This window comes from Aquarana catesbeiana, linkage group LG01 (genome assembly GCF_042186555.1).
Source record: "Aquarana catesbeiana isolate 2022-GZ linkage group LG01, ASM4218655v1, whole genome shotgun sequence".
Taxonomy (NCBI): domain Eukaryota; kingdom Metazoa; phylum Chordata; class Amphibia; order Anura; family Ranidae; genus Aquarana; species Aquarana catesbeiana.
The window spans coordinates 323,460,279-323,472,235 of NC_133324.1; the positions used below are offsets into that span (position 1 = coordinate 323,460,279).

The window sequence follows — 11,957 nt, forward strand, 5'->3', positions numbered from 1 at the left end:
TAATCTTCATTACTGAAAAAAAGCGGCAAAAAACGAGACCACCTTGGTGTGTCTAGTTTTCTAAAAGGGGTTATTTTGAAGGTGTTCATACTGTCCTGCCATTTTTAATGTAACAGAATGTAAGGGAAACATTTAAGAATGCTCAGTTTTTTTTTCTTCTTATTTATATAGTCAAAAGTAAAAAAAAAATAAAGTGGTGATTAAATACCACCAAACGAAACTTCTATCTGTATCATAAAAAGATTTGAAATGAATTTGTGTTCGGTGTTGCATGACCGAATAATTGTCAGGGAAGATGTCACAGCACTGGAAAACGGCCAGGTAATGAAGGGGTATTATAGAATGGTATTCAAGTGGTTTTTACCATCCTGACCGTGTGAGGGCCTACCTGACTGGATAAAAACTTAAAAGACAGCTACAAAGCTGGTAGTAAATGTAAAGCAGATTACATTAAGATTGCATCATTTATATTGTAACGTCTGGCCAGAACAGCTTTAATAGGCTAATTGTTAGGCTTACCTCATCTGGTGGAGACTTCACTTTCTGTATGTATCTTCGCACTACCTCCTCCGGATTCTTACCTATCAATGTCAAAAAAACAAATTCAGTTAAAGTATGTTTGGAAGCAGTAATCTCTCTGGAGAGATTTAACAATCTCCCTGCAGAGTCATAAAGACCTGGCAGTCAGAAAAGCTCATGCTCCCTACTGCTTGGGGAGCTCTAGCTCTGATTTAGTAGAGAGACCTCTGCTTCCACACACAGAGCAAGGGTCCTTCTCTGCAGCATGGTGACAACAAACAGATATTTCTACTGTGGCTGAAAAAAATTGTAAGACTGTGCACACTTTTTGAAGCACCTTTGGTATATTTAGCTGATGTAAACCGAAAGTTCACTTGCTCTATAAATCAGTACAATGGCAGGTTTACAGTGCTGTGCTGATTGTATTTAGGGGAACTATACTGATATATGTACTATATATGGTGCTTACAATTGCTACCTTCCCCTTTTGTAATGTAAATACAATTTTCTTGGCTGTCATTCTGGTCCAGTGGCTTTAGTACTTTCTAAATCACTGACCAAGAACAAGTATGTAGATAAAAAATGCTGACTCTGCTGATTTGCAGACTTGTCCCAGGTCAGTGTCTCAGAAAGTACTGATGCCAAAGAGCCAGGCAACTATAATTTTTATATTTATATATATATATTGCATTTTATATGGAAATCAGCAGTAGCATGTTTCATATTTTAATCAGTACACGTGTGCTTTAAATGAAATGTAAGCGATGTAAAACAACTGGATAGAAAGCCTGTAGTACATAGAATGCCTAATCAGCAGTGTGGTCCTTTCAGCCACAATTTTTTTGGTCCTTTTATACACTAATTTGTTAAAGTATTTTTTAAAGCTGTGTTTCAAAAGAAGAAATCCTCTTTGCGATGTTGAGCTTAAGTATAGGTAATCCTCAAGATAGATTAGGAACCATCCCAAAAGAGCTTGCCAAATGTTTCTGAAGCTTGCATTAAACTTTAGACGCCAGTAAACCTATAGAAGAAAAAAGCAGTCTGATGTGGTTCCAGTTCACCTCCCCAAAAGACTAGGCATAATGGGCTGTTACAGAGCATCAGTCTTCTCTGCAATACTCACATTTGCTATACTGAGAATAAATGATCACAATAATAGTGCGCAAACAGTAGAAAATCTAACCGTATTACTCAATGTCTGTAAAATACAATCTGCCACCTGTGTGGAATGTATGGAGGATTAGGTGACAATACAGACATCTGTACAATGATCATACACAAGCTGTCAGTGTACAGACAGATTTTCCAAGTATACTATTCATGTGAGTACTGACAAGTAATTACCAACAAATTACATCCCAAACAAAGTAGTTTCCAATAATAATTTCCCTGTGGATAAGCATACAGCTAATATTTAAGCACCTTAACTTTTATGAACAATTTAAAATGACAACTTCAAAAGGTGCATATAAAAGGTACACTATATTGTCAAAAGTATTGTGACACCTGCCTTTACACACACATGAACTTTAATGGCATCCCAGTCTTGGTCTGTAGGGTTCAATATTAAGTTGGCCCACCCTTTGCGGCTATAACAGCTTCAACTCTTCTGGGAAGGCTGTCCACAAGGTATAGGAGTGTCTATGGGAATGTTTGACCATTCTTCCAAAAGTGCATTTGTGAGGTCAGGCGCTGATGTTGGTCCAGAAGGCCAGTCAAGTTCCTCCACCCCAAACTTGCTCATCCATGTCTTTATGGACCTTGCTTTGTGCACTGGTGCGCAGTCATGTTGCAACAGGAAGGGGCCATCCCCAGACTATTCCCACAAAGTTGGGAGCATGAAATTGTTGATAATGTCTTGGTATGCTGATGCCTTAAGAGTTCCCTTCACCGGAACTAAGGGGCCAAGCCCAACCCCTGAAAAACAACCCCACACCAAATGATTTGGACCAGTGCACAAAGCAAGGTCCACAAAGACATGGATGATCGAGTTTGGGGTTGAGGAATTTGACTGGCCTGCACAGAGTCCTGACCTCAACCTGATACAATCCCTTTGGGATGAATTAGAGAGGAAACTGCGAGCCAGGCCTTCTTGTCCAACATCAGTGACTGACCTCACAAATGCACTTCTGGAAGAATGGTCAAATATTTCCATAGACACACTCCTAAACCTTGTGGACAGCCTTCCCAGAAGAGTTGAAGCTGTTATAGCTGCAAAGGGTGGGCCAACTCAATATTGAACCCTACGGGCTAAGACTGGAATGCCATTAAAGTTCATGTGTGTGTGTGTAAAGGCAGGCGTCTCAATACTTTTGACAATATAGTGTATGTATGCATTGTTAGAAATTTAAAATGAACACTTGCTTATTACCTGATCATATTACTGTTATTACTTTACTTTACTTTTACATTACTCCCTTCTTTAAAATTTTCTCTATATTTACATGCAGTCTGTAAGCAGCAAGCTGTCCAACTGAAGTGACAGTGCCAAGAGTTAGAACAAATGATAAGGGCCTATTTAGATTTAGGCACTGAGATAGTGTTCGGGAAAAATGTGCATTTCACTGCCCGTTACTGTGGAGCACATACTGTTCAATTTGAATAGCACCACACCACAATACGTCATTAATTTGGCATGGCACCCCAATGCACATAAACAGTAGCAGGCAATGCTCCCACACTGTAGCACACCACAACTCACATGATGTGATAAACTGCTTTAAAAAAAAGGTCATGGACTTTTTTTGGTCCATTGCTGTGCACTGGTAGCCCATTCAAAATGAACTTTGCTGCCTAACCACAATGTGCTTTATTGTGCAAAATAATGTACTGTAGCAAATCGCAACAGGCTGCACAGTTCTAAATCCAGCCTATCACTGTTTACAACTGACCTTTTTATTCACACAGTAAATCCTCTTTTTAGGGATTGTTAAAGTTTGTCCCAACCCCTGTCGCTGTCAATTTCCTGGACAGTTTGGTCTGCATGTGTGGAGAATAATCTAAATATACTGAATACTATCATTACATACTGTATATTACAGAAGAAGTGTGGGATAGCAAAAAAACAAACATACATTTTCACCTATATGGCTGCATCATTGGTCCAATGCTGCAGTTGTCCCCGTCAGCTCTAAGCCCAAGAACTGAGCGATCTTTTGACTGCTGATCACTCAGTTCTCGGTCTTCCATGAGAGCAACTGGCTCAGGCTCTAAGGCCGGCCAACCACCAGTTGCAGGAAACTAATTTGCACAATTCCCCCATCAACACAGACCGTCTTCTCCTGGCGGGAGGGCCAGAGTGGGCAGTGGGGGGCAGTCCCCACCAGAAGAAGATAGTGATTATAGCTAGTGGCTATAGCAGCCGCTTGCCATAATCTAAGCAAACCCCCAGCAGGCTGGTTGTACCCAAGCTGATCAATCGATCAACTTGGTACATTCAGCCTGCCAATTAATGGTTTGAGATTCGACAGACCTGGCCGAGATTCGAACCGCGGATGGCTGGCCTTAGCGGCACGCCGTGAGGCTGAGCCAGCTGCCGATCAGGCATCTGTGTGGATCCCAACATTATTGGCAGGATCCCCTGTGATGTCAGCTGAGCTGACAGTGGGCTTTAGCCCATTGTTGGTTGAATCTGGGTCACAGGAGAGCAGCAATAAGTACACTCCTGTGACCCACAAAAGTAGTATGAACAAGAAAGCTTTGGCTACACTTCTTTTTCACCTGCATACGGTTAAGTCAGTCATAGATGGTTCAAGATTCGAAACATGTATGGGCAGGCTGATTGCACCCAAGTTGATCAACAGATCAACGTGAGTACAACCAGCCTATTGGATTTTTCATGCGGTTATTGCCAGTAGCAATAATTACTGTGTGTTCCCTCGGCCAGGAAGGCACCCCCCCCCTCTATGGGGAAAACAATGTCTGTGGGAGGAATTCATCAACAATGTGTTGATGGGGGAATTAAGTGATTTTCTTGCAACCCTTTTTTTTTTTTTTTTTTTTTTTTAAGGACAAATGTACTCCAGCTCTCACAATCACAAAACAATGTTTTTGACTTTCTAGAAAGGTAAGAATGAAAAACATGGTAGTTTAGCTCACCTGGCCAATATGCTGACATTCCTGAGATATATTACAATTGCAGAACAAAAAAAAAAAACACTCACCACTAATTTAGTATACTACAGTACTAAGGATATTAAATTCACTTCAATTCAACAAAACACAACTACCCTCCACTCACATTGTACAGAGTACTTCTTGGCTCTCTAAATAGTGTAGTATAATTTATAACAGTGTATCAATATAGGAGAATGCTACTGCCAAATAAAAAAAAAATTTTTTTTAAAAGTGGGAGCGGGACATAACCATACATCTGTGCTATTACTTTGGCATGAAAGAACCAAGTCCTGCCCGGCCAATGTGAATTACGCTCTTGTTGTGTGTGGAGTATGCAGAGAATAGGCAAAAAAAAAAAAAAACGCCAGATGTCCACCTTTAGACTGAATAATGCATTTACCCAAAACTTAAAAAATTTCCTAAAAGGTGAAGCCTTTAGCTGTTTATTGTCATCCCCTCGCTCCTTTAGGTCTAAAATACTTTAGTAGTGATTTTTCCCTGTGCAAAATGTTTACTTCTTTCTATCCAGCTGGGAGTATTGGTTGTTCCAACTTACTCTAGTGTATTCCAATTCCTCCTTGTGCATTTTGTAAGAAAAAAAATCAGTGGGAACAGTGGGACCATACCAAGATTCAGGGTCAGATTCAGGGTAAGATTCAGGGTAAGGAGGCCTTTCAACACTGACCACCAATGACTACAATTTTCACTGTCTTGGTTTATTTTCTGACCATTATTATTATGTATTATTAGTGAAAATAATGTTGTCATATAGAGGAGGTAGAAGCTAAAGTGACACTAAACTCTGGTGTGCAGACCCAGTAACTTAAGAGCAGAGATCTTACCAATAAGCCCTTAAGAGAAAAATAAAATGTCAGGTGGTTTGATTCTCCGGTAAATACTGAAATATCCATTTTGAGTGGACTGGCCCTTTAAATCATATACAAACCGGGATTTTATTGTCTGCGTATTTTATTGTCTGCGTATTTTATTGTATCCACCAATGAGCCCCCTGCACCTTTATATGTTTTGCTGTATTTACTTACTTTTTTTGAGATGCTTCTTTTTAGTTTTTCTGCAGATGCCACTGATACCACTGACAGGTTTGATATCCTCTTTGCTGACAGGAGGGGGGTGCAGGATGGGTTTAGGGGCTCTGGTTAAGCAAACAGGCAATCCAGCTGCGCACATCAGAATTCCAGTCATTCCTGTGAATAAAAATGTAGAAAACGTTTAACAATTTATTCACCAATATGAGCTATAGTTTTTTTTATGCCTTCATGTTCAATGTCAACTACCATTGACTTGTTTTTAACAGGAAATACTCCTTTTTTGTATTTTGTACATGCTGGCAGGACAATTGGATGAACACTTCACTCCTCCGTTTCTCTCATCTTATTTTTTTTTTAGTGGAAAAAGTACACAAAACGTTTGTGCATGGAAGCGGTTTTACCTTTAAAATGATTCCTATTTTTGTCCATCTATTTATGAAATACACAGCTCTGCCATGCAGCACAGCCAAGTCCTGCAAGGGCAGGAGACCAAAGTTTTGCTAAAACCAAAGCGGCCCTTTCATTTTTTTGTAACGTGCCTCTTTCCCTCTCACTATAACATAATTCCCCCCCCTCCAAAAAAAATAAAGTAAATATTTTTTTCCCCCTAAACTTCAAGTTTAATTGGTTGTAAAGTCAGAAGGTTTTTTTTTTTTTATCATAATGCATTCATGCATTAAGATAAAAAGCCTTCTGTGTGCAGCAGCCCCCCTAAGAGCCCTTTCACACTGGGGCGGTTTGCAGGCGCTATTGCGCTAATAATAGCGCCTGCAAACCGACCTGAAAGTGCCGCTGCTTGCATTTCAGTGTGAAAGCCCCGAGGGCTTTCACACTGGAGCGATGCGCTGGCAGGACGGTAAAAAAAGTCCTGCCAGCAGCATCTTCGGAGCGGTGTGTATACCGCTCCTTTACCGCTCCTGCCCATTGAAATCAATGGGACGGCGCGGCTATACCGCCGGCAAAGCGCCTCTGTAGAGGCGCTTTGCGGTGGTATTTAACCCTTTCTCGGTAAAACGCCGCTAATAATAGCGGCATTTTACTGCCGACGCCGCCCCCCGCCCCAGTGTGAAAGGGCTCTAATACTTACCTGAGCCCGATCTCTATCCAGCGATGTCCACGAGTGCTTCGGTCGTCTGGGACTCTCTCTCCTAATTGGCTAAGACACAGCAGGGGTGCCATTGGCACCCACTGCTGTTGATCAAACTCAGTCAGCCAATCAGGAGAGAGAGGGGGCAGGGCAGAACCGCAGCTCCGTGTCTTGGCTCGGGTGCCCCAAGAGCAAGCTGCTTGCTGTGGGGGCAATTAACAGGAAGGAGAGGCCAGGAGCTCCAGCCAGGGACCCAAGAAGAGGAGGATCAGGGCTGCCCTGTGCAAAACCACTGAACAGAGCAGGCAAGTATAACATGTTTGTTATTTTAATAGAAGGAAAAAATTGACTTTACAATCACTTGGTCCATCATTTTAGTCTAGGCAAGATCCTGCGTGTATGCAGAAACACCAATAGTTACTCCAGGATCTGTTGTGTCTATTCTGCCTATGCACATGGTCCTGTGAGCTGCCTCCTGGGTTTTCTACGTCACTCATCTCAACTTGTGGAATCTCACACATGTGCACACGAGACATGCACAGGCGGCGTGGGGATCTATCATGTTCTGTAGGCCTGTCAAAGATCCCTGTGGCCAGTCTGCGCATGCACCACATATGAATTCAAGATGGTGGCTGGAGGAATTCAAGGACAGAGAGCCACCCAACTGGAACTGCAGTTGAGGAGGGGCTACCCACAGTAGCTGGGTCTTCCTGGGAAACTGCTTGCTATTAGCCACCTGGCTGCCTGCACAATGATTCTGACAGTGGATTGCCTCCCACCTGGATGTAGATCACTTGCCCAGCTACTTTTGCTAGCACAGATGTGGTCTCCCTGAGCTGCTGAGGGAGGGAAGCAGAGAAACGTATTTTCCCTGGGTGTGTCCATAAACCCAGGGACAGGGCCACCATCAGGGGCCCGAGCGTCTGGATTGGCCCAGCTAACTGGCAGGGATGTGAGAAGGCAGGTGCGGGTGCAGAGGAGCTACGTGAATTCTTCTGTATGTGTGTGAGTCGGCAGCTGCTCTGTGTCATTGAGCTCACATCGGGCTTTTTGCTGCCACCTCTGGCCATTTCCTGCATGTGCACCTCTTGTGTGAGCTGCCAGTGCTCAGTGTAATGTATCCTGGACTGCAGATCCTATCTGTGTCTTAGCCACATGTGGAAACAAGAGCTGGGACTAGGAGGACCACCTTATAAGTAAGGGCTGTTGTACAAGTAAAGGGGGTGGCTGTGTGTGTACATGCCTGTGTGTTTGTGTTTGTGTGTGTGTGCATGTGTGTGTGTGTACATGCCTGTGTATGTGTGTGTGTGTGTGTGTGTGTACATGCCTGTGTGTGTCATATATACACATGTGAGGGGAGCTGAGAGCATACAGGTGTGAAGGGGGCTGAAAGCGTACAGGTGTGGGGGGTGTGAGGGGGACTGAGAGTGTACAGGTGTGAGGGGGGCTAAAAGCGTAGAGGTGTGAGGGGGGCTGAGAGCGTACAGGTGTGAGGGGTGCTGAGAGCGTACAGGTGTGAGGGGGGCTGAGAGCGTACAGGTGTGAGGGGGGCTGAGAGCGTACAGGTGTGAGGGGTGCTGAGAGCGTACAGGTGTGAGGGGGGCTGAGAGCGTACAGGTGTGAGGGGTGCTGAGAGCGTACAGGTGTGAGGGGGGCTGAGAGAGTACAGGTGTGAGGGGTCTGAGAGCGTACAGGTGTGAGGGGGGCTAAGAGCATACAGGTATAAGGGGGGGCTGAGAGCATACAGGTGTAAGGGGGCTGAGAGCGTACACGTATGAGGGGGCAGAGAGCATACAGGTGTAAGGGGGCTGAGAGCGTACAGGTATGAGGGGGCAGAGAGCATACAGGTGTGAGGGGGGCTGAGAGAGTACAGGTGTAAGGGGGGCTGAGAGCGTACAGGTGTAAGGGGGCTGAGAGCGTACAGGTATGAGGGGGCAGAGAGCATACAGGTGTGAGGGGGGCTGAGAGAGTACAGGTGTGAGGGGGGCTGAGAGCATACAGGTGTAAGGGGGCTGAGAGCGTACAGGTATGAGGGGGCAGAGAGCATACAGGTGTGAGGGGGGCTGAGAGAGTACAGGTGTGAGGGGGGCTGAGAGTGTACAGGTGTGAGGGGGGCTGAGAGCGTACAGGTGTGAGGGGGGCTGAGAACATACAGGTGTGAGGGGGGCTGAGAGCGTACAGGTGTGAGGGGGGCTGAGAACGTACAGGTGTGAGGGGGGGCTGAGAGCGTACAGGTGTGAGGGGGGCTGAGAGCGTACAGGTGTGAGGGGGGCTGAGAGCGTACAGGTGTGAGGGGGGCTGAGAGAGTACAGGTGTGAGGGGGGCTGAGAGAGTACAGGTGTGAGGGGGGCTGAGAGAGTACAGGTGTGAGGGGGGCTGAGAACGTACAGGTGTGAGGGGGGCTGAGAACGTACAGGTGTGAGGGGGGCTGAGAACGTACAGGTGTGAGGGGGGCTGAGAGAGTACAGATTTGAGAGGGGCTGAGAGCGTACAGGTGTGAGGGGGGCTGAGAACGTACAGGTGTGAATGGGGCTGAGAGCGTACAGGTGTGAGGGGGGCTGAGAGTGTACAGGTGTGGGGGGGGCTGAGAGAGTACAGGTGTGAGGGGGGCTGAGAGAGTACAGGTGTAAGGGGGGCTGAGAGAGTACAGGTGTGAGGGGGGCTGAGAACGTACAGGTGTGAGGGGGCTGAGAGAGTACAGGTGTGAGGGGGGCTGAGAACGTACAGGTGTGAGGGGGGGCTGAGAACGTACAGGTGTGAGGGGGGCTGAGAACGTACAGGTGTGAGGGGGGCTGAGAACGTACAGGTGTGAGGGGGGCTGAGAACGTACAGGTGTGAGGGGGGCTGAGAGCGTACAGGTGTGAGGGGGCTGAGAAAGTACAGGTGTGAGGGGGGCTGAGAACGTACAGGTGTGAGGGGGGCTGAGAATGTACAGGTGTGAGGAGGGCTGAGAGCGTACAGGTGTGAGGGGGGCTCAAAGCATACAGGTGTGAGGGGGGCTGAGAACGTACAGGTGTGAGGGGGGCTGAGAGCGTACAGGTGTGAGGGGGGCTGAGAGCGTACAGGTGTGAGGGGGGCTAAGAGCATACAGGTATAAGGGGGGGCTGAGAGCATACAGGTGTAAGGGGGCTGAGAGCGTACACGTATGAGGGGGCAGAGAGCATACAGGTGTAAGGGGGCTGAGAGCGTACAGGTATGAGGGGGCAGAGAGCATACAGGTGTGAGGGGGGCTGAGAGCGTACACGTATGAGGGGGCAGAGAGCATACAGGTGTAAGGGGGCTGAGAGCGTACAGGTATGAGGGGGCAGAGAGCATACAGGTGTGAGGGGGGCTGAGAGAGTACAGGTGTGAGGGGGGCTGAGAGCGTACAGGTGTAAGGGGCTGAGAGCGTACAGGTATGAGGGGGCAGAGAGCATACAGGTGTGAGGGGGGCTGAGAGAGTACAGGTGTGAGGGGGGCTGGGAGCATACAGGTGTAAGGGGGCTGAGAGCGTACAGGTATGAGGGGGCAGAGAGCATACAGGTGTGAGGGGGGGCTGAGAGAGTACAGGTGTGAGGGGGGCTGAGAGCGTACAGGTGTGAGGGGGGCTGAAAACGTACAGGTGTGAGGGGGGCTGAGAGCGTACAGGTGTGAGGGGGGCTGAGAACGTACAGGTGTGAGGGGGGGCTGAGAGCGTACAGGTGTGAGGGGGGCTGAGAGCGTACAGGTGTGAGGGGGGCTGAGAGCATACAGGTGTGAGGGGGGCTGAGAGAGTACAGGTGTGAGGGGGGCTGAGAGAGTACAGGTGTGAGGGGGGCTGAGAGAGTACAGGTGTGAGGGGGGCTGAGAGAGTACAGGTGTGAGGGGGGCTGAGAACGTACAGGTGTGAGGGGGGCTGAGAACGTACAGGTGTGAGGGGGGCTGAGAACGTACAGGTGTGAGGGGGGCTGAGAGAGTACAGATTTGAGAGGGGCTGAGAGCGTACAGGTGTGAGGGGGGCTGAGAACGTACATGTGTGAATGGGGCTGAGAGCGTACAGGTGTGAGGGGGGCTGAGAGCGTACAGGTGTGGGGGGGGGCTGAGAGAGTACAGGTGTGAGGGGGGCTGAGAGAGTACAGGTGTGAGGGGGGCTGAGAGAGTACAGGTGTGAGGGGGGCTGAGAACGTACAGGTGTGAGGGGGCTGAGAGAGTACAGGTGTGAGGGGGGCTGAGAACGTACAGGTGTGAGGGGGGCTGAGAACGTACAGGTGTGAGGGGGGCTGAGAACGTACAGGTGTGAGGGGGGCTGAGAACGTACAGGTGTGAGGGGGGCTGAGAACGTACAGGTGTGAGGGGGGCTGAGAACGTACAGGTGTGAGGGGGGCTGAGAGCGTACAGGTGTGAGGGGGCTGAGAACGTACAGGTGTGAGGGGGGCTGAGAACGTACAGGTGTGAGGGGGGCTGAGAATGTACAGGTGTGAGGAGGGCTGAGAGCGTACAGGTGTGAGGGGGGCTCAAAGCATACAGGTGTGAGGGGGGCTGAGAACATACAGGTGTGAGGGGGGCTGAGAACGTACAGGTGTGAGGGGGGCTGAGAGCGTACAGGTGTGAGGGGGGCTCAAAGCATACAGGTGTGAGGGGGGCTGGGAGCGTACAGGTGTGAGGGGGGCTGAGAGCGTACAGGTGTGAGGGGGGCTCAAAGCGTACAGGTGTGAGGGGGGCTCAAAGCGTACAGGTGTGAGGGGGGCTGAGGCACTGAAGGACTTGGTGGGATGGCTAGTGGGCAGATTTGGTTTCAATAGGCGGGCCCTGGGGAATGTTGGTGGTCAGACTTGGGGAGGGCCCAGACCTAAAGCTATGTAAGGGGCCCCACAATTTCTGATGGCTGCCCTGCCTAGGGAAATTTGTGGAATAAAGTTAAAGGGGATTGCACCTGCACCTGAGCACAGGGAGTAAATGGACACTGCAATACACAGGTACTTATGTTTCTTGCATTAGACAAAAGACCATTTAATGATGTGCTAAAGTACAACTAAAGACTCCTGTATAGTAGTCTAAACAAGAACCAGATGCAGTTACTATGTGATGTACACGCCTCATAAAATAAACAAAATGTTCTTTACCTTCTCTGACTTAGCCACATCCTCCTTATTTCTGTCTCACAAGCTACCCCTCTCAGACACTGCAGCTCACGGTAGGATAGTTTTAGCAACAGAGGCAGTGCTGTC

General features: G+C 47.9%; 1 protein-coding gene across 2 annotated transcripts in view; it reads right to left on the minus strand.

Moving 5' to 3' along the window:
• The window catches only part of DTX1 (deltex E3 ubiquitin ligase 1), a 106,903-nt gene that overhangs the window by 23,576 nt on the left and 71,370 nt on the right, over positions 1–11,957 (minus strand). For both annotated transcript variants that reach the window (XM_073630490.1, XM_073630481.1), the window contains exons 5-6: positions 5,679–5,840; positions 520–581 (exon numbers count right to left, since the gene is read on the minus strand). In XM_073630490.1, coding sequence (XP_073486591.1) covers positions 520–581; positions 5,679–5,840 — 224 coding nt within the window. The remainder of the gene's footprint in view (positions 1–519; positions 582–5,678; positions 5,841–11,957) is intronic.